Genomic DNA, 23,775 nt, shown 5'->3' on the forward strand with positions numbered 1-23,775 from the left:
TCTCATTATGTTTAATAGAGGCATGAGTATAGGGCTTCAGTTGACATGGTCCATTATTCTTATTTGACTGAATCGTTTCTTTGAACTATCGGGAGTGTAGAGGCTGTAAGCATATAAGAACTGTCTCTCAAAATCAAGCAGGCTTCTAAAAGAAGAACCTACGTTAAGTCCTGGTTTAAATAAGAGATGAGCTGTTTCTTCAAGCTTAAAGGGATAGTTCGCCCAAAAATAAAAGTTATGTCATGTATTCACCCTCATATCTTTCTAAACCTGTATGACTGACTCTCTTTTGTAGATATAAAAAATGTCCATACTGAACAATGAAAGTCAAAGGAGTTTAATGTTGTTTGGACCCCTATTATATTTTCACCCCAGCACCCTGTAAAAACTCTCAAAACCAATCTTCATAGCGCAAAAGAGTACCTTTGATCTCCACAGGCAGTTTGCTGCTTGTCTTCTTCTGACTGGTCAATGCAGAGATGGCTACCCATAATGCCCTGAGGGTCACCGTGGACTGCTGATCAGAGGACACAAATCAACTTATGCTTGGTTTGTGATGTTTTTTATTACATTTCTGAGACATGAATTCACTGTCCTGTAGAATGTAGCTGTAGCCTGTTCACTCAAACAGCCTGTTAGTTTAGAGAACTAGAAGCATGTCTGTGCCCTAAGCTGTGAGTATTGTGATTGGCTGTCAGAGATTCTAAACTGAGGCTCATGGGAATAGCGAGACTGTGTCTCTCTCTCTTTCTCCACAGCCTTTCTGCTGTCACGTTTTTATTATTAAACAGCCACCGCATGGAAGGTCTGTCTTCAAAGGCGCAGGCCATTAAAGTTTTTGCAACCGGGATTTGAGGCGGCGTGTTTGTGTGACACACACATTACGTAAGTCTTGTCTGACTTACCATGGAGATTGAAAAGCAAAGCTGCGGATTCTGTTTGTATCTGTCAGTAGCAGCGGTGAATACTTACTCCAGATAATGCTTGTTTGTTGTTTGGGCAAAAAAACATCTCTGGGACGTTGGTCTGGGGCAGCTGTAGATACATGACAATCATGGATCGAATGGGTAATTTGTGTCCAGGATTGCATCACTTCCTGTTTTGGCTGTGGTGTCTCTTGCAGAAAAGAGATGACTGACTCTGCCTCGTTCATTTTCTTGACAAGCTACATTTTGCAACTGGAATGGGAATTGGTCGGTCTGCCAAGACCGACTAGCCAAAACATTCTGATTGTGAATAATTGAGTGGATCTTTCCTACATTACATGAGTAAAAGATGGTTTCAACTTGTGTTACAGTCGTCAAACAGACTGAACCGGGAAATATTTGGATGGAAAAATGACTTTGATCATATTTCTGTTCTCTGGGTCAACATGACTAACACAAGAATAGCTTGATGTCAGTGAATTAAAGATATGATTTTTTGGTTCTACATACCACCCTAGTTTTCAAACAGGGAGAGATTTAAAATTAAGTTTGGTGACATCAGAGTTTAGGCACTTCCTGTGTCTCTCTAAAAGCTTCTAGTCAGATTCAGATTATACTTGGCCCCCTGAGCTGCCATGCTGATGTCTCTCTCATCATCGGCAAGCGTAGCATGAGAGAGAGTATGCTTTGGAGATGGAGATGACAGCCCAAAAGTGCTTTTTCTCCCACTGATCAAAGAGGATAACTGGAAGGATTGTCCCATGAATAAAGCTATCAGACACCTGCAGGTATAATTACCTTGTTCAGACGTGAGCAGAAGGAGAGAGCAGGGTTGTTCAGACCTGAGAGCACAGAGCAGTGAGGAGACATTAGAGAGTCGAAAACAGGGCTTCTATTATAGCCTGTGCTGTTTACTGTCCTATTGGAGGTTTTTATATTTGTTCAGTGAACTAGTTGCAAACAAAAATACTGTAAAAACCATTAGATTATTTATATTAATTTATGTGAATAATTCAACAAAACAGATAAAAGAACAGTTCAAAATGAAATAAACACTTATGTTGTGATTGCTCAGGGTTTTTTTTTTTAAACCAAGAGAAAAATTTCTTTGTTATGGTTTAGCTTTCTAGTTTTCAGCAACAAGAAATAAAAAGAAATAGCCTAGTACAGGTGCATCTCAATAAATTAGAATGTCGTGGAAAAGTTTTATTTCAGTAATTCAACTCAAATTGTGAAACTCGTGTATTAAATGAATTCAATGCACACAGACTGAAGTAGTTTAAGTCTTTGGTTCTTTTAATTGTGATGATTTTGGCTCACATTTAACAAAAACCCACCAATTCACTATCTCAACAAATTAGAATATTAGAAATGCATGACAAACTAGTTTAAGGAAACAGAACCTTTCAAACTTCCGCCAGGTATGAGACATAATCCTTATTATTCTTTTATCATTATTCTTTTGTTTTTATTCAGCCATTATCAGCCTTTATACTGGCAATAAAACGTTTACCAAGCCACATCGCTTCAATCCCAGTATACATTTACCCAACTATTATCAAAAGTATTTCTAAATAAATACAACAAAACATTTCTTGCGACCTTTCGTGAAGTATTATGACAAAAAGCATTATGAAGAAGAATTGGACCTGTTCTGCAGCTGCATTAGAGCTAACATTAGCATCATGCTACATAAGACAATTTATGAGATTAATAATACACTTTTACTCAGAACTCACTTCAAACCACCATCGAGTGTTTGTAATAACTTCCTTTTGCGATCACATGTGGAATTTGGTCGTTTACTGTTGTTAAAATATGCTATTTATAGCCTTTTATATCGCTGCACAAATTAGCATTTCAGACGTACACATTCATTTTAAAAAAATCACATACAGACCATATCTATCGTAATCGTGTGTTTATCTTATATAATCTATAGTGGCTGTTGTCATGTTTATTTCTGCTGTGTAAAAGCCTTAACATGTATGCTCTGCTGAAACTCACGTTGTTTGTGATGTTACAACCGCCTCTCTGTTCTTAAGTTGCCAGGTATACATTTCAAGTATAATACACATTAGTAAAAGGATCTATTTTCATTTTTATTTGTCTATATACACTTTGGGCAGCCGCGGTACATTATAAAAGTATCCCAAAAAACCGCAACCCACAGCTCTGTAATTTTTCCCGCGACTGTATTTTCAAAATAGCCCACTTGTGCCGTTACCCTGGCAACACTGGTTCGCTGTACCCTCATCACACAATGATAGATGACCTTCCGCGCTGCAATGACGGCAAGTTGGGGTCAAACCTTATCAAATGATTAATCTGCGTTAAAAAAATATTAGCGCTAAACATGTTAACGTTGACACCCCTAGTTATTTCCAAACCCTAAGGGCCCTATCATACACCCGGCACAATGCGGCGCAAGGTGCAGTGCAAGTGTTTTTGCTTGTTTCAGCCCAGACGCAGTTCTCATTTTCCCGTCCTGCGCCACGTTGTTTAAATAGCAAATACATTTGTGCCCATTTGAGCTCCCATGGGCGTGCTTGTCTAAAAAAGAGGTGTGTTCAGGCGCATTGTTGGCGCGTTGCTCTTTTGAGGAACTGAAAACAGACATAGACCAACTCAAACCAGGTCTAAAGTCAATGGCGCAATATTTTTTTTTTTTATTTAAAGAGCGCGTAAGTAGAAAATGCGCCTCTGGGTGGGTCCACAAGGCGTGTTCACTTTGCTTATTACACACAAACATGCCAAATATTAAAAATGAAAGGATTACAGTGTAAAATAATTTTATTGTGTTGGCTACAGAAATATAAAAATTTCATACATGTCATAATGGATAGTCATTGCGTGTATTAGAATGATCAGCCTACCTATTTGCTGCATGAGCAAATCCGTTTGCTCTCTGGATTTGTCAAGTTCTGGATTTGTTATCTCTAAGTTCAGTCTATGTGCCTTAAAATTCTGCCGTTTAAATAGCGAATCCGCCATAGTGCGAGCGCAACTCGCTCTTAAAGGGAATGGGAGATGAGACTCTGATTGGTTTATTGCATGTTACGCCCAAAAAACACCCATTGCTCATTAAGAGAATAGGGACAACCCGTTTAGACCATGTGCCCGGGTGGCACGCCGACCGTTTTTCCATCGTTAAACTAGCAAAAGTGGATTCGGACACGCCCTGAGTGCACCTGCGCCGTGCGCTTTAGACCATGCGCTTAGATCGTTAAAATAGGGCCCTAAGTATTAAACTCAGGTGAGTAATTATTCCTACATTATTTCTGATATGGACCCACACTTTTGTTTCTTAACTCAGACAAGTTGAGTTAAGAAACATACATGTGGGTCCATATCAAAGAAAAAATAATTACTCATCTGAGTTTTGTTTTGGAGAAATGTACTAGCACTTTTCAGAGTGATTTCACAAAACATCATTTTTTGAGGTGAGCTAAGAAGAAACCACCCCGAATTCCCTAGCAACCACATAGCAACATACTAAAGAGTGCTCAAAACAACTACAGGTGCTGGTCATATAATTAGAATATCATCAAAAAGTTGATTTATTTCACTAATTCCATTAAAAAAGTGGAACTTGTATATTATATTAATTCATTACACACAAACTGATATATTTCAAATGTTTATTTCTTTTAATTTTGATGATTAGAGCTTACAGCTCATGAAAGTCAAAAATCAGTATCTCAAAATATTAGAATATTTACATTTAAGTTTGAATAAATGACCATCCCTACAGTATACATTCTGGTTATCTCTTGTTCTTTGAAACCACAATAATGGGGAAGACTGCTGACTTGGCAATGATCCGGAAGACGACCATTGACACCCTCCACAAAGAGGGTAAGTCACAGAAGGTCATTACTGAAAGGTGTGGCTGTTTACAGAGTGCTGTATCAAAGCATATTAAATGCAAAGTTGACTGGAAGGAAGAATTTGGGTAGGAAAAGGTGCACAAGCAACAGGGATGACCGCAAGCTTGAGAATACAGTCAAGCAAAGCCGATTCAAACACTTGGGAGAGCTTCACAAAGAGAGAACTGAAGCTGGAGTCAGTGCATCAAGAGTCACCACGCTCAGACGTCTTCAGGAAAAGGGCTACCAAGCCACTTCTGAACCAGAGACAACGTCAGAAGCATCTTACCTGGGCTGTGGAGAAAAAGAACTGGACTGTTGCTTAGTGGTCCAAAGTCCTCTTTTCAGATGAAAGTAAATTTTACTTTTCATTTGGAAATCAAGGTCCCAGAGTCTAAAGGAAGAGTGGAGAGGCACAGAATCCATGTTGCTTGAAGTCCAGTGTGAAGTTTCCACAGTCAGTGATGATTTGGGCTGCCATGTCATCTGCTGGTGTTGGTCCACTGTGTTTTCTGAAGTCCACAGTCAACGCAGCCATCTACCAGGAAATTTTAGAGCACTTCATGCTTCCTTCTGCTGACAAGCTTTATGGAGATGCTGATTTCATTTTCCAGCAGGACTTGGCACCTGCCCACACTGCCAAAGGTACCAAAAGCTGATTCAATGACCATAGTGTTACTGTGCTTGATTGGCCAGCAAACTCGCCTGACCTGAACCCCATAGAGAATCTATGGGGTATTGTCAAGAGGAAGATGAGAGACACCAGACCCAACAATGCAGATGAGCTGAAGGCCACTATCAGAGCAACCTGGGCTCTCATAACACCTGAGCAGTGCCACAGACTGATCGACTCCATGCCACGCCGCATTGCTGCAGTAATTCAGTAATACAAGTTTTTGATGATATTCTAATTATATGACCAGCACCTGTATAAGGCCAAATCTTAGCAATGTGATGCCAATTTTTATACAGGTGAGCACCACTTTATTTATAAATAAAATGTGATTTTTTTTTTTTTTTTTTTGCATTCATGTGCATTTTGTTTGTTATATTTTATTATATTATACATAAATATGTATTTGTTTCAGTGTTTCAGATGGGTACTCAAGCCCATATAAAGGTGTAGCCCTTACTGTAATGCCTTCAAAGGAAGTCAAAGTAGAAATTATTCATAGTGAGCTCTCTCACATGTGCTCCGTGGGCATTCTTAGCTGTTGTCTTGGAAACAGACCTCCAGCCATTTGTTGGTATGTCATTCTGCTGCTGTGCTTATTTGGGGGGATTTTTATTTAGCACATCAATGGATGAGATTTAGGAGTAGAAGAGGAGGTGTGTGTGTGAGAGTGTACCTTGGGGCCCAGGTGCCCTTATGCAGTGTACCTTTTATGGGTGCGTCCCACTCGGGGCCACGGCGCAGCATGTCCCCTCTCACGCCAATTAAAGACGGCACATAGCCGGTTATAACAGGCCCACCTCCTCCACACAAGTCCTGTGCCTCCTGGACAGGGGGAAATAAACACATTAAATGGTGTGATTAATCCATCTTGCAGAGCCATGGAAACAGTAAGCTGCCGGGCTGTGATAATAAAGACAGGGGTCCCAGTGGAAATGGTGCTGGTGTGTGTGTGTGTGTGTGTGTGTGAACAGGAGGGGGAGGCGAGTGAGTCGTAGAGGGTTCAGTGAGAGGACTGGTTTACAAGACACACACCAGGAACTGTGCGCCTCCAGCACCACAACTTCAGTGTGAGTCCTCAGCTGTAATGGGTTTACTGCTCTCCTGGCACACACGGCTCACTCGCTACCTTCACCACAGAGGTTGCACGGAACCAAGGTTTGTTTTCTCGCTTGAGGAGAAAAGAACAAGAGGAAATGGAAATGGAAGTTCATCAGTTCAAAAACAGTATCTCGTACATGTAGTCGCTTGGCCTTCATTTATAAATAGCCCTGCATAGCGCAGCAAAATGTATTTTTATCTGAGAAAAAGAAGCAAGCACACCTTCAGCGGTGAGAGTGTTTAATATTCACAGTATACACACGCTTCATTTTATATCAAAGCTCAAAGTGTGTGTATATGCAGTAGAATGTCTTTGTAAGTGAAGTGTGATTGGTGGTTTAAGATATAAGTAATTTTTATACAGTATGGATATTCTAATCTCCTTTCTTTTATTGTATATGTTGCACATTAAAGAGATAGTTCACCACAAAATGAAAAATTTGTCATCATTTACTCACCCTCATGTGAACATAAAAGAAGATATTTTGAAGAATGCTAGTAATCAAACAGTTGTTGGTGCCCATTGACTTCCATAGTATTTCTTTCCCTACTATGGAAGTCAGTGGGAACCAACAACTGTTTAGTTCTTAAAAATTCGAGGGTGAGTAAATGATGACAAAATGTTTTTAAGAGGTGATAAGCCTCCCCAGACTGAGAAGTATAGTGGTTTTTACTATGGTTACAGGGCTGTTGTGTAGCATGAGCGCCTAAAACCCTCTCAGGTGAAGGTGCTTTGAAACAATCTGTGTTGTGTAAAATGCAACATAAATAAATTTACTTAACTAATTATAGTAAATTCACTGTAACACATAGCATCAAGTGGCTTATTTCTTTTGTAAAATATTGGAAATAGTAATTATAGCATGCTAATGTTTATTCATGAATATTAAAAATTACATTAAACAGTTCTTCCACTGAGTATATCATTAGTCTAATTCAGGTATTGAATAGATGTGCAGGTAAAAAAACAGCTCCAAATGTAGCTCAGCCAACCTAGCATGAGCTATCTGTTTTATAATACAGGATGAGCCATTATATAACTTCCATAAATATAGGTGATATGACTGTCAGTTTTTTGATACATTGCCTACAACTATGACTAGTTTTACCTTTAAGGAAAGAAAAGGGCAAATAGTTTATTCCTCTCAAGTTTGTTGCAGTGGATTTCATCCACCTGAGCACAGTACTAGTTACAGTGGCCTTAAAGATAAGGAATCCTTTCAGTGTCTGAGGTAAACATCTCTGTCACTTAGAGGCTGTGAAAGAGACACGTGTAACCTACAGGATGTGACACACTCTTAAGAGCAAACCGTTCCCCCTCAGACAGCCAAAGGGCGTGTCAGATGTCTGTGGAAAGCCCTCAAATACCCGGAGCAAAAACCAAGGCTGCCCCTCGGATCTTTTCCTCATCCGTATTGGACTTTTATGTCGTAACACCCTTCGACTAATCCATTTTTCATCATATAGGCTGTTGAGATCAAAATTGAAGCAGGGGCCCATCAAGGAATGCAGAAGTATGTTTTTTTTTTTTTCTTCCCAGGCCCTCCACAGGTTCCTCACATGTTGAGATGGAGTGGTCACGCAGGCCTTCCTATCAAACAGGCAGACTTCAGTCAGGAGATCAGAGACAGATTATACAGCGAGGGAGCCTTGAACAGGGCCACCGGTTATCACAGAGGAGGGATGAGCTCGTTTTCCATTTCCGTGGCGTCTGCCTGACTGGCATATTTTGTGCATTGCCGGCTACACAGAAAGAGAGCATCACTGTCTGCTACATGCTTCAAGCCGGCAGGACGTAGCCTAAACAATAGCAGGAGTTTCTTTCCCTTAAATTATCTCCACTCCATCTCAGGTAAACCAGTAACAAATGCTCCTTGTAGGTGTTGATGTTTGAGTTAGCTCCCTCCCTTGCTTTGTGCGGGATGGAAAGACATGGTGTGCTCTGTCTCACTGTCTTTGAGCGGAAACCGAGCCGGCTTCTCTTCAGACATCTCTTTGAACATGAGGGTGGAGTCAGGATTCCTCTCGTGCTGTGCTGTGTGGGCTGACTGCCACAGCGGTATTGGTGTAAGCTGGTGTGTGGTGGTAGGCGCGTTAAGGAGAGTGACAGGCTGATGGGGCTGTCTAAAAACATCAGCACACTTTGAGCTCCACGTATTCCCTTCAGATTGTTCCCCTGGTGGTATGTGGCTAGTGGGGGCTTCAATTGGCACCTGCTCCCAGACACAAGACCCTGCACACAGTGCACAGCCTTCTGCCTCAATGCTGGGGCAATTGGACTCCAATTTCAGGGTGGTCAAAGCCACAGTGAGCCTGTCAGCACTGCTCTCTAGGGTAAGGTTGTACAACTGTGTACCTAATTTGGTTACATCGTTGGTTCTTAAAGAATTAGTTCACCAGTTTTCAACTAGATTTTTATTGAGCAATGTGTACTCTTTCTCAATTTTACATGTTACCCAGACCAGATATCCCTGTTTTTGTCAGAAAAAGTCCACTGGATAATGCAAAAGATGTCATTTGGCATCATATGGCGGACTTTTGACAGCTCCAGCACTTTTATTAAAATTACAGATTGAACTTATGCATTTTTGTATTACCAACCAGAGACAGTCAGATCAACAGTGGGATGGTGCAAAAATCCAATATGCATTATGGGTATTGACCTTTTTTTTTTGGCAAAAGGAGACACCAAAGTAATTTTTCTCTATTTTCTTTAGTCATGTAGCACCAATTTAAAAAATTGTTTTTGCATTTCTACTGCCAAGTTTTATAAAAGCCCATCTTGCCACCAGTGATTTCTATGGAAGCCTATTTCCGCCACTGAATAAAAAAAAATAAAAAAAGGTTATTTTATCTCACAATTCTGACTTTTTTTTCACAGAATTGTGAGCTTTAAACACGCAATTGCAAGTTACAAAGTCAGAATTGCGAGATATAAACTCACAATTCTGCCTTTTTTTCTCAGAATTGTGTGATATAAACTCACAATTATAGAGTCAGAAGTACGATTTATAAAGTCACAATTGCGTGATAAAAACTCGCAATTCTGATTTTTTTTCTCACAATTGCGAGTTGATATCTCGAAATTCTGCCTTTTTTTCTCAGAATTGTGAGATATAAACTTGCAATTGCGAGTTAAAGTCCAGTTTTGAGGGGGGGGGAAAGACTGATATGTTCTCAGAATTGCGAGTTTATATCTCACAATTCTGAATTTTTAACTCGCAATTGTGAGTTTATATCACGCAATTCTGAGAAAACTCTCAATTACCTTTTAAATTTTTTATTCAGTGGCGGAAACGGGATTCCATAGATTTCCCCATTTAAAGCAAAACTACATAGATATATTATGGATGGGAAGATTCCCCGATTCGCTCGGTGCATCGGCAAAAAAAGTTAACGATGCGATGAATCGGTTTAAAAAGTGTGCATCGGATACAAATTGGCATTTATATCGCGATGCATCGTTTCTAACATATTTGCATCGGTAAAAACCGATTTATTTATATATAATTACTAATGGATGCCTACACTTTTATTGTTTAGAAAGTGATAAATAATCTGTGACCAATATTTTATATGTAGATTGATTTCTCTTCTCGAAACTGTTTCTCAAGCGCATTCTTTCATCACCGCAGCGCATGAATATGACGAATCACAACACCACGGAGACCCGAGGAAAAACTGGGATTAAAGTCCAAAACCTGACTTGAAATAACCTAACAAATCAATCGGGGCTAAAGCGGTTATAAACGACAATGTAACAATTTAACTAATTGACAATCTAACTAATTTGTGCACGCTCATTCTTAAGCAGCCCTTAATGTCGATCATGGATCAAATCAATCCACCATGGCAAACAGCGAATATATATGTGCTGTTTAATGCATTTGAGACGTTTTGTTTTCCTCAGTGCATAACTGACATGTCACAAGTATATTTTTCATCTGTAAATGTTAGAAAGTCATGCAAATATATCCATTTTGCTGTCAGGAGTGGGCTTACGTGAGTGGACGAGCACTGCTGCGCGCTAAACAGACGGGGCGCAATAATTCTGAGTCAAATATGCATTTTATGGTAGCAGACAGTAACTGTATAGGGACTATTGTAATGGGTAAATAAAATGTAAGCTAATACAGTCCTAATTACTAAGCTCAGATGAGTTAATGTGTGTTTCTTATAGGCTAGCAGTTAAAATGTAGTTTTAATTTATTGATTTTAACTTTTAGTTTAGTGATTGTTAATGCTTTAAAGAGCAATGTTAGATTGTAATGTTCTAATGCTATCTGTTCTAACTGTAAAAGGTACAGCTGTCATAGAGAAAGGCTACATGGCTATGATAGTATGTGAGAGAGTCAGTGGTAACATTGCATTCCTATTGGTCAGTGTTAGAGGAGCTAAGCTTAGCCTGACAGTTTGCCTGAACTGAACCAGGTTAGCTTTCCAGCATAAGTAGCCACAGTGACTGAGGTTAATCTTTGTTAAATTTGCTTTATGGAACCAAATCATTTGACAGTGAGTCAGACTAACTGAAATAAGCCTGGTCTATTTGGTAAACTTGTTTTATGAAACAGGCCTTGAGGCGTTAGAAGTCAGAAGACACATAAGTTAATTTATGATTTGCTGTCTGTCTGAACCAAAGAAATAAAAGCGATCATATTTTTCCATTGCATCTAATCGCATTGTGTTGAATCGAATCGAAATCGAATCGCACTGCATCGCAATAGGGGTGAATCGTATCGCATCGCTAGCTGCTTCATATGCATCTTCAATGTATCGTATCGTTGGCTATGCATCGAGATGCATATTGCATCGGCCTCAATTATGGAGATGCACATCCCTAAGATATATATTGCAGAATATGAGATTTAAGTTTTGATTCATTAAGTAGGCTTTAAATTTGTAAGCAGAAGTAGTGTTAAAAAGCTGTGCATTTTAGTTTATCTCAGTGAAATATGGTTGATGTTTAAGAATTTTATTTATTTTTTTAGCATTTTTTTAAATTGATTTTTAAAAATTGATTTAATGGTTTAACAGAACTTTTTAAAGGCTACAATACATAAATAATTGTAAAAAAAATTTCAAATTTTCTGCATTAGTATTTATTTAAATCAATTTTACTGAAACCTGTCATGCACAAACGACAGGGCAAGACTCTTGAAGAAGTTTCTGTTAGGATTGTTTCATGCTGGATAGCCGCTAATAACATTTATTAATACAATTGTCAATAATCTCTCTTAAAATATAAATGATTGTGATTGTCATAAACATCATCTATGAAAGTAATGAAATCTGTCAGCCGCAACATGAGCTTATTAATGTCTGTAAATAGCTGTAATGGTCTGTAATGGCTTCAAAAATAGTTTAAATGTAATCCTGCGTATAAACGAAATAAACTGCAACGGTCTAATATTTAGTAGTGCATCAGATGTAAATTAATGCTCATTTATGCTACAACTAGGTTAAGTTACACATAGTTATGCAGAGTTATAAGTTACGTATAGCTGTTGCAGTTGCAGATGTCCCTTGAAGGGAAGACGCCTGTTTCTGCCGCATCCCTGGCACCAGTTCCTGAGTCTTTCTGTGTTTACTACTTTTCCGATGCTAAAAGACAGAGGGAGTGTTTGTGTGTTTTTCACAGATCTGTGCTTCCCCATTGTGTCATTGTACACAAGGGCAGATGGCTCTCAGTGCAAAGGGCTTCGTTTCCACCCTGTCATTGGGAGTTGATGGCACAGTGAGTTATAGAGAGATACAATGCTCTGCCTCCACTAGAAGAACACATACTATTTCTGCATGACTTGATGACAAGACCCTCGTCTATGCCAATTCATAATCAAATCAATATGAATTTTTATTGCTTTGTCTGATCAAATATGCACAGATGTTCCCCCGATGTTCCTTAGAAATGTTTGTTTTAGGAGCAGACAAGATGAAGAAGACTTCTTGTTTTTTTTTTTTGTGGTTTTCAGGTCTAAATTGTTTCCCCCCCTCCCGGTAATGAATTCTATAATAGGAAACACTGGAGAGCTGTAGAAATCAGGCAGCTCTGTGTTCTGAGAGGATTAAATGATTACGATCTCTCAGCGCTCCTGATCTTATAATCATGTCCAGGATGCCACTAGATACCTCTACTGAAGTGATTAGAGCTTTGTTACAGATGTGCCGGCTTAATGGAGCCGGTAGACCCCTTGGGCAGAGTACAGGGGAAATTGTCATCTGCTGCTGGAAGCCGGCTGTTCAGCAGGGTCAAGGTCAGTGATGCTCGAGGGCTCTCAAGCCTAGCCGAACCGTGCGTTAGCAATATTAACAACGTTAGTGATGCCTCTGATGTCAGCTCGAGCAAATTTCAGGACACTTCACAGCAGACAAGCTTTCTTCAGATCCTTGCTGAGCTACTCAGCTACTAGATATTACACATCTCAGTGTTAATAGTTTTACAGGACAAAAAAATACTCCATGGACAGTAAGATGAACCATTAGAAGCTCAGAAATGGTATTTTCTTAGAATTTGCAGTCTGTTTTGTGATTGATTTACAGTAATATTACCTGTTGAAGGTTTAGTGAACATTTAGTATTTTATTTTTGAATTTCATGCTATTATTATGAGAAATGTGGCTTAAAGAAATAGTTCACCCAAAAATGAAAAATTTGTCATAATTTACTGACCCTCATGTCATTCCAAACCTGTAGTTTCTTTCTTATGTTGAACACAAAAGAAGATATTTTGTAGAATTTTGAAGAACCAACAGTTGTTGTTCTCCATTGACTTCCATAGTAGGGAAAGAATTACTATGGAAGTCAATGGGGACAATCAAGTGTTCGATTACCAGCGTTCTTCAAAATATATTCTTTTATCTTCGGCGTAAGAAAGAAACTCATACAGGTTTGGAACAACATGAGGGTGAATAAATGATGCCAAAACTTTAATTTCTGTGTAAACTATCCCTTTAATTTTTGTAATTTGCTAATTGTTCAGATTAGTCACATCAAGGCATTGTGTTTTAAGCAGATACTTAAGTGTTTTTATATTAATATCTAGACTGTGTCTCCAGCTCAAAACACACTTTCATGTTGCCTTTCCATTCCAGCAGACGTGTTTCTATGGTTAAAGAGAAGTGTCCTCATCAGTTACCTGCTAATCAAAAGCTTTTGAAAACTGTGTTTGCCTGAGGGCAGTATGTTTTACAACTTGAATGCATTAAGCATTTTGCCTGCGGACTGCATTGCCTGTGTCACAGGCAATTTGAAGTAAACACCTGAACCATTTTAGGGGCTCTTTATAGATGGTACAAGTGATCTGAACAGATGAAAGGGGTCAGAGGACACCACACACTGGTATTGGGCACTCACTATAGAGTTATTTATCTGTTAGCTACATTTCTCAGGTTAGAGACCTATAAATAGAGGCTATTTAGAGTACAACGGTGGGTACAATTATAGCCTGTACTAGAAAGAGATTTTACAGCATCATGACCCTTTTTAGATTCACAGAGATGTTTTCATTCTTTAGTGAAAGTTTATAAAAGCATCTACTGTATGTTCTAGGGCTTCACTTTTACTCTGTCAACAGATGATGTCCCTTCAGAGGACAGAGGTTTGTTGAGTGGTGGTGCTGCTGATGCAAAGGTAACCCAGGTTAGATTCTGGCTCTCCTCTTTTCTCACTATTACTCTGTCAGCTGTCTGTCTCGTTCACTGAAATGGCACAAAGCTAAAAAATATAAGCAGACAGTACCTAGAATAACCAGTGTGCTGATTTGAAGCATTTTTAATAAAACATTTGAAATGGGAATAGTTCATCCAAATATGAAATTTCTGTCATCTTTTATTACTGTTAGCCAGAATGTTTTCCATGCAATGTAATTGAGTGGCGATGGGTGTGTTGGTCTCTAAAAATAATTGTAAGAGTACCATAAAAATACTGAAGATTGTCCTTTTGCCCATTCATTTTGTTTGTATAGAAAAAAGCAATGTGAACATAAACATACAAATGTTCTTTTATGAACCCTAAGTGCTGATATCCCTGTTGAAAAAAACCAGCATATACTGGTTAGGTATGTTTTGAAGCATGGCAGCTAGTTTGAGCTGGTTTAAGCTGGTCCTGAGCTGGTTTAAGCTAGTCATGTGCTGGTCCTAAGCTGGTTAGCTCCTGAAGGACCAGCTCATGACCAACTAAGGACCAGCTTAAACCAGCTAAAACCAGCTGCCATGCTTCAAAGCATACCTAGCCAGCATATGCTGTTTTTTTTTTTCAACGGGGATAAACCATTGAAGAACCTTTAACTTCAGGAGTTTTTGTGAAATTATACATATGAAATGCAACATTGCTGTTTTTTGAACTGCTCCTTTTTGATCAAACTTTGCCAGAAATAGCCTGTTATGCTCTACAGTTCATTTAATATAGAGCTTTCAAAATGTAGTCTCCGAAGTTAATTTATATTATGCTCACAAAGAAAATGGTTGAGTAATAACAAAGAAAAAAGCCCCAAAATTAAAGTAGCATTTAAATGCTTTCATAATCTTTGCTTGTCAGCAGAAATTTGATGGTGTTCAGCGAAGCACCAGCCCCACTCACACTGAGTGCTAATCATATTCTGTCAAGTTTGCAAAGCCAGTTTGTTAGCAAATATTACCACACCATACAGCAGTAAACTCAGATCAGTGTGGATGGGAGTGGTAGTATAGCAGATCACGTAAGAGATATGTAGGAGGCGGCACGCCACCGAACGCTGCAGTTAATGGATTTGTGCGTTCTGTCTCTGACAAGGCAGTGGGCATTTGTGGGTATTTTCATTTGTGAATGGATGTAATTAGCATGCTAATGAATGAATTGCAGCACAGGATCCCTCAGCTTTTGCTCTGTCAAGCGGCAGACTTGTGAGCACTCTGTACTGACTGGTATCCCCGTTGTAGTTGATGTATAAAACCTGTAATCAAATCAGACAAGGGCTCAATCACCCATGTTTTTCTCTAGCAGGGGCTGTTTACCCTTCAGCGCAATATCTGGATTTCCATTTGTGCAGAAAATGTAAATACTTCTGAGAAGAAGGCTGTGGTTAAGTAAACGTGGGGTGAGCGGCTCACTTGGCATGTTCAGCAGATCTCTGATCAGCCCGAGCGTCTGTTGGTCTAATTCCTATCTGTGAAACAACGTGTTATCAGTTTATTGTGTCTATCAATTAACATTTGCTGGTTTTGAAATGAGGTTTGATGTGATGTCTGTTTATGGTAAAACTTCTACTATCACAGCTAGAACAAGATGTTTTATTATGCTTTCTCTATAAAATAATGCATTTAATTTATTTATGCTTTTATATTTTTAGTAGTAGTTTTTAATTGACGTTCTGTGCTTCTGAAGACCAATTAGTTGACTAGCAATTCAGACAACTCACTGAAAATGTGTAGTTTTGCACATTCCTGAATGATTCGCAGATGCATTTTGTGGACTTCATTTGATGAAGTGATGACTCACATTCTGACATCTGTTTGTCACAGCCGTAGCGTAGCTATCTTTGCACTGCATCTCAATGTTCGTGCAATCAGACGGAATGTGGAATCTATCCCATCATTCAATGCCATATGCACAAGCTCCCAGTCTTCTATCTCTACTGTGCCTTCACTGTCAGGACCAACTGAAGGTTCCTCTTTGCAGACAAGCACAACACCTCTTTCTATACTTTTTTCCCCCCAAGTAGGCAGTTGATTTTATATCCTGTAAGTCTCACAGTAAAGCTGGCTGCTGGGAAGCCAGCATAAAATGGTAGAAACCTCTAAAAGCCTCTCACTCTAGTCGTCCATCATAGTCAGTCAGTTCCCCCCAGTCATAGCTTTTTTGAGAGCTCATTCATTAGAAATGCTTGTCATTGCTCTTATCTGTGCTTGATGTATGATAAGGCAACCTCAGGTAGAAGTGATTACATTGTCCCTCTGAAAAATTCAATCTATCGGGATGCAACAGGCCAGCTGTGAACAGGTAACATTCAGGTAGAGATAATGTGACTGATTGAAGTCTTAACCTCTGAGGCATAATGCATTGACACATACAAATTTTTTTCCTTGGTCACTTTTTCTCTTCATCCATGTATTCCATGACCTTCTTACTCAGAAGGGGGGCAGTCGTGGCCTAATGGATAGAGAGTCGGACTTGTAACCCGAAGGTCGCAGGTTCGAGTCTCATGGATTGTAGGTTGGTGGAGTGAATGTCCAGCACTTTCTCCACCCTCAATACCATGACTGAGGTGAGACCCTTGAGCAAGGCACCAAACCCCCAACTGCTCCCCAAGCGCCGCAGCACAGGCTGCCCACTGCTCCAGGTGTGTGTGCACTTGGATGGGTTAAATGCAGAGCACAAATTCCGAGTATGGGTCACCATACTTGGCCGCACATCCTTTCCTTTCCTTACTCAGTTAATCTGGTGAAACTTTCTCTCAATGTTAATCTCATCCACCTTACTGTTATGACGTGGACTGTCCTATCTGCTTTGATTTTGGAAAAATGCTCATTTCATAGATATAGATTCTCTGTTTTGACCTCCGTTTAAAAATTGCGTTGCCCTAGACTTTTAATTTCTCTGGAGCTTCGCCCAGCTCAGCAGTGTTTTTTCCTTCTGGAGAGTCATTTGAATGTGTTGTAATATATCCTCTTGCCAATAAATCTGATTTGTAAAATCCCGCACTTTTTGGAGTGTTATGGAAACTATGCTTAATAGTCTTTTGTCTATTTTGTATATTCTTTCCAGATCCAGTGCAACAACTTAATAGGACCGCAACAAGTCATGTACAATCAGTTTGACCAGGACAGAATGATTGAATGTCATTTTTTTTTCTTTTTTTTAAATAAACCAGAATTAATCTTTTATGTGATTTTATATGTAATGTAAATATTGGTATTTTATATGAAATAATATTCTGAATCAGTGTGTTACTAGTTTACTGTAGTGTTATTTATACATAAGCCAAAGAGGTTTTTTTTTTTTTTTTTGGCTGATTTTTATATTTCAGCCGTACTTGCATATAATGTGTTTTATATATTATATAGTCTTTGCTTTGCAGAATGTTTGAAGAACCATTTGAACAAGGTCTGAATAATCCAGGAGATAATCTGCAGAGTAATCAATTGTCAAAATAATTGTTTGTTGCAGCCCTGAATTGCATTTTTTATTGTTTATTTTTTTAATTCCAGTTTTTTATATAAAAATAAAAAAAACTCCAGAGCTCACTCAAGAGGCTTAAAGACTGTAAACAAATTAGAGGAAGGGAAAAAAGAACAGCATTGCTCTGATATACTGTGGCCCAGCTTGCAACCTAATTTCAACTAATTACCATCAGTCACCCGGCACAATGAGTTCTCAAAACAGAGGATTTGCAAAAAAATACACTGTTTCCTTCAGTTTTTCATTTTAAAGCAGCAAGTGTTTTTTCATATCTCTGATATGTCTTGTTTTTACTTCACTCTTGGCTGTCAAAAACATCTTTTTATGTCTGTGACCTCATTTAAAATACATACAGACTGCTCTTGTTTGATTAAACAAGATGTATTCTTCATGAAGTTAAGTCATTATTGCATTGATATTATTGCTTGGATTTCGATCTAATTCTTTGTATCCTCTTATAGCTGTCTGTGCTTTACTGTACACCCCTCATGTCCATGTTGAGAAGCCCTAGGGTCTATCAGCATCTATATCTGAGACCATCACTGGCTTTCCTCCCTGACAAACCCCCACTCACATTGCTGATCTCAAAGGCTTACATTGTTCCTGACATTTGCTGCAGTGCTCCACATTTGAATTTCCTCCCAAGCATGTGTTGACTTTTCGAGAGGGGGTGAGTAAGAGATATCGGAGAAACATCAAACGAATGCGTCTGTACGGACAATAGCATGAATTATGAGTGCAGTCATCCTGAGGGGCAAAACATCCCACAAATTATGTTTAGCATGATTTGCCATTGTGCGCATCCCACAGGGGGGTTCTTGTGGTTACGACGGCACTTTCTGTGGCCTCTGTGGGTTGTCCATAACAAGAATTGCAGAGGACCTCCTGCAACTTTCCTAGAGCTTTGATTTTGTTGTTCAGGCCGTGTTTATCTAAGGCGTGTAGTTTTAATGTTTTTCATTTTTTAATCAGTTTGATTATACAAAAACTCCTTACTGTGACCCTGAAATTAATTTCTGTGGCGTGCATCTATATGTCAACCCTGGCACGATAAAAAGTGGCATATGTCTCCATAGAGAGTCAGGAAATGCGACGACTGTACCGTCTTTGCAGCAGAGTCTAGACAGCAAAGAGAAATCGAATTAAAAACACAAATTCCCAACAGCGCGCCGCATTTCCACTGATTTTGACAATTTTGCGTGTGACGCGTCTCGGTGGGCCCCTCCACCCCTCCCAGAAAGATGAAGGTCTTTCATTCAGTTGCGTCTGACAAAAGAAATCGCGACTTGCTACAGAAGCAGCAGAGGCATATTTTAAGACACAAAGAAAGCGCTCTCTTTTTCAGTCACAAAGCACAGAGGAACATCCAACAAGAACACAAGAGCACTAGAAGCTTGGAGGATCAGTGCGCTTGCTTCAGCTGGAGAGTACTGTGAAGCGTTTGATCTGAATATGTAACCGGAGCACTGTTGGAGAGTGTGTATCTGGAGTTCCAACCACAGAACGTGTATGTGGGGGATAAACTGTACATGGGCAAGTGGAGAAGTTTGACTGTGCATGTTTTGTCTGCTCAGAGATTCTCTCTCGTCTCTGCTCTTTATATTTTGATTTCATATTTCGGCTCCCCTCAGGTGAGCGAGATGAAGTGTTAATGGAGACGATGTGGAACCCTGGTGATGTCCCATCAGTCTACAGGCCCGGCTCACGCAGGAGAGCATCAGTCCTACTAATCAGCAGCGAGAGCCACGCACATGGAAAGCTGCCATCCTTACCTCCTCAATACTAGGGTCATTTCATCCCCAGCAGGGCTTCCTCATATGGAACCTCATTTCTCCTCTGGATTTCTCATCTGTACCTGACTGGGCCCAGATACTCCACGCCCACTCTCTGCTGAGCTTTAAAGTCCTGCTGTATAACCCAAAAATTTTACACTTGATTTGTAACCGTGGCTCCTTCTGTAGACATGAGCAAAAATCGACTTTTGATATTATGGTAATTCGGTAGCAGGAGTTCTGCTTTTTGTCTTGAAGAGTGCTTTCTCGTCGCTTTTCCACCGTCAGGGTGCCGATATTGGTGCAGAGCCAGTGCCCTGATCTGGAACCTTCTATATGTATGCAATGTGGTAAAATGGCTACAAAACAAGATCGCTCGCAACAATCAACAGGATTGGGCAAAATTCAGAATATCTATCTATCTATCAATCTATCTATCTACAGGGCTGGGGAGTAACGAAATACATTTAACGTCGTTACGTATTTAAAATACAAAATATGAGCAACTGTATTTCGTTATAGTTACATTTTAAATGGGTGGTAATCAGATTACAGTTACATCCAAAAAGTATTTTATATTACCAAAGTGATTACTTAGATTTTTAACGTCATTTATTTATATTAATATTAATGTAAAATGATTTTAACCATGAGGCAACTGGTGATACTCAGACTCGCGTGCAGCCTGTCCATACAGCAGCCTGCCTGCAGAGTGCAGACTAGAGCTGCACGATTCTGGATAAATTGAGAATCACAATTTTTTTTGTCTCAAATAGTGATCACGATTCTCCCACGATTCTGAACAAAACAAAATAATTTGTGACAAAATATTAATTGCACGTAAAAAGAAGGGTCAGAGCACGCATATCCAAAAATGTCTTGGCCAGGTGCAAGATCAAAAGGTAGGCTACATCAAATAATAGAAAAAAAGATCTGCACACTCTTGTTCTCCCTTTATTAAAAAAAAATTATAAACCGATTTTACTATTAAAATTGTGAAAAAGTGGTTTGAATGAAGGATTCAATGACTCATGAATACTTGATATACTCATTATATGACTCATTCATTTTTGAATGAATGATTCAATGACAAATACATTTTATAACAGTCACTTGTCGCCATCTAGTGGAGAAACACTGTAATCAAGACAAACGTTATTTGAAGCGGCAGTTACTTTCACAAGGTGATTTGCTATATTTTGATCGCTACCATAGACATCAGTGTTTATATCCAAACTATAAACATTTATCACTGTATTTCTGTGATAATATGAATGATTGTAGGACAGAAATAATACTTTGTGGTTGAAAAGACTGTTTGTGAAGCTGTTTCTTACCTAAACATGATAACTGCTCTCTCTGTGTCAGCGGCAAAACAGATTTTAAATGTTCCAGTATGATTTTTTCAAAGGTATAATAAACACGGGTGAATCGCTGTCATTTAGAAATGAGATCGCGTGGGTGTTTGAATCGAGATCGCGATGTTTTAACGATTAATCGTGCAGCTCTAGTGCAGACTATAGTGATGACATGACTCACTAAAATGCAAGAGAAAATCAAAAAGCCTAGCGCGTAATTGTCATGGAAATAAAAAGACGATTTTACTTATAAATGTGAAAAAGGACAGAACATCACAGTAGGCTATGTAATTTTTGTTTACCTGCAACAAAACGTCTCTCGGCTTCAAAGGAACATCTAACCTTGAAAAAGCATCTTAAAGTAAGTTGTTCTCACAGTCTCAGGTTGTACGAGTTCTTGTTTTTCTATATTTATGTATAGTTAAGCAATATCAATTGAGGAAGAAGAGTGCTGTTTAGCCGAATATTAGCGCAATTGCAAATGTGATGCTGATTTTATGCAATTCATAACAAAAAGTTAATATTTAGTGACTTATAAAAAGAACAGGGTTGTCTGATTTGCTCTATAGCGCAAACAAAAATGGTTCCATACAACCGCTGGTCTATTTATACTAAACGCAAATCTGGTTGGGATTGACATCATTAGAAAAGGCACCTATTTGAGACACGTGCTGATAAGATTTGAGTTTGAATCCGTTTGAACTCATTCAACTCCCGTTCTTCTCCCTTTTCCCATCACATATCTGCCACTGTTTGCAATAAGTATTAATTGCATCTAATTACTATCACTTGTTGCAAAGAAAATGCAACTTTTTTCCTACATGGTGTAAATAGAATTTATGGCTATTTGCACTTAATGCAAATAACCACTGCCTTCAAAATAAATCCACATCAGAATAGTTGCGAGCAACATTTGATTCCTGAATGAAGCCGTGTTTTGAAAGAATCGGTTGAGAATGATTAAATTACATTCATAAAATCACTTGCTTGATTCCTGAATGAATCGGACGAATCAAATGATTCCATGACTCTTTCATTAAGGCAGTGATTTGCCACCACTTACTGGCGGTTTTAGTTTCATATTTAAAAACATATTTTCCTCCCATAATTTTTTATTTCTATGTTCAAAATGTTGTATTGAAAATATTAATCTCATAGCATTATTTATGCATTTATAATTGTTTTAAATGTATTCATGCCACTCATTTTTATTTAGAGGTGGCTAACATAAAAACAAGACATCAAAGTTAATATGCCATTTACCTTAAGTATTCCAAAGTATTTAGATTAAGTTACTAAAATTCAGTAATAGTTTTTAGTTTTTATATCCACTTTCTTACATGCAAATTCAAATGGCAGTTCTGCATCCATTTTGCTACCCCAATTAAAAATCAGGAACTTGAGTGCAATTTAGAATTCAATGGCATACAAACTAAATCCAATGAAACCCAAAGGTCCTGAGGCATATGGTGTACCTTTAATGTACAGATTATAGTGTTGCACAGTGTCTCCATCCACTATGTTTTTCCCTTCCCCAACATAAAGGCATTAAATTACTTGTCAAAATATGCTTTCAAGCACATTTGTGTGCACGTTGTGAAGTAACATAGTTATGGCATAACTTTCAAGGCAGTGGAAACTTAGGCCAGTTCTAAAAGAGATCAGCTCCAGCACGAGAAACAGGACCTTGTCTGTGCCTGCCTGATACCCTGGTTGTTGGCCTAAACGGGAGTAGGTGCAGGAGATGTCTGTTAAAGTCTCTGCAGGGACACAGAAATGGATTGATTACCCAATGAGTCTGCGTTTTGCCTGCTTTCTGTCCTACGTGGTTTGTGTTCCAAGCTCGACAATACGAACAATACTGGCAGCGATTCAATGGATTTATTTGTACCAGAGCAGGTTCCACGTTCGGCAGCCTTGTTCGTTTTGTTTTCCCGAATGTGTCTTCACTTGTCAGAAAACGCCGGTCTCTCTGACTCACATTCCATTAAGAGGCTTTTCTGGAAAAGCTTATGAAGTGCAGAGAGAACTAAAGCAGCAAAAGTGTTTGAATAGAGCAGAAGAGTCAATAGACGTCTGAATAGACTCTCATTACACTGGCTGATTAAACAACGAGGAAATTTTCACGATGAATCAGGCTTATTGTAAAGAGCCTCCAGTGTCTTCTCTCTCTTCCTTTCTCACTCTCCGAGCAGTCTTTTAAAGTGGGATAAATTGTGGAGTAATATAAACAGAGGATTGGTCTCTCCTGGAGCAGACGATGATTGAATACGAGGGCCCCTGCGTCGGGAAGTGGGTTAAGTCAAGGAGTTATTAAGAAGACGGCTGGAAATGACAGCGATGCCAAATGGAGCCAGTGGCTTGGGACGGGTTTGGAGCCAGGATGAGTTTTCAGGATAAGAGCTGGATTTAAATAAATTGACTTTCCCTTCCCGTGACTAAAACGGATTGTTGTTGAGAGTTTTGGGGCCAAAGCAAGCGGTAAACATTTATTAGAAATCCATAGCCTTGGAACAAACAACATAGCTCCTCTCATTTTCCTCTGCATGCTCCACAAAGCCCTATCGTCGTAACTTTCAATCCCAGTTACGTAATCCATTTACCACCTGTAAAGCTCGCTGAGGAAATTGCCTCCTCAACCAATTGGTCAACAAGCTTTTTAAGGATGTCACACGGACATCTCTTTTAATTCTGTTTAAGAAGCCGCTGCGCCCGGGATGAGTGCAGATGTGTAAAGTCACAGCGATGACCTATTAACTAAGTGAGCGAGTCACAAGATGCACACTACGTAGTCATCAATCTCTCCTCCCGGTAAGCACATTCTAATTTACAGCTGCAAGCTGTGGCTTTACAGCCTAGTTTCGCCTTCATGGCTTTGTGCTGAAAACGTGTCAGGATTTTAAGCATGGCATGAATCAAATTGTG

General features: G+C 39.1%; 1 protein-coding gene across 6 annotated transcripts in view; it reads left to right on the forward strand.

Annotated features, from left to right (window-relative positions):
* efcab11 (EF-hand calcium binding domain 11) overlaps nucleotides 1-23,775 on the forward strand; it is a 76,101-nt gene that overhangs the window by 28,871 nt on the left and 23,455 nt on the right. The window contains exon 6 of one of the 6 annotated variants that reach the window (XM_058749578.1): nucleotides 17,307-17,366. The exons of the other annotated variants lie outside the window; for them this stretch is intronic. Within the exon in view, the coding sequence (XP_058605561.1) occupies nucleotides 17,307-17,325 (19 nt within the window). The 3' untranslated portion in view covers nucleotides 17,326-17,366. Of the gene's footprint in view, nucleotides 1-17,306; nucleotides 17,367-23,775 lie in introns of those variants that run through there. 6 annotated transcript variants of the gene reach the window in all.

The sequence above is a fragment of the Onychostoma macrolepis genome, chromosome 17 (genome assembly GCF_012432095.1).
Source record: "Onychostoma macrolepis isolate SWU-2019 chromosome 17, ASM1243209v1, whole genome shotgun sequence".
Classification (NCBI taxonomy): domain Eukaryota; kingdom Metazoa; phylum Chordata; class Actinopteri; order Cypriniformes; family Cyprinidae; genus Onychostoma; species Onychostoma macrolepis.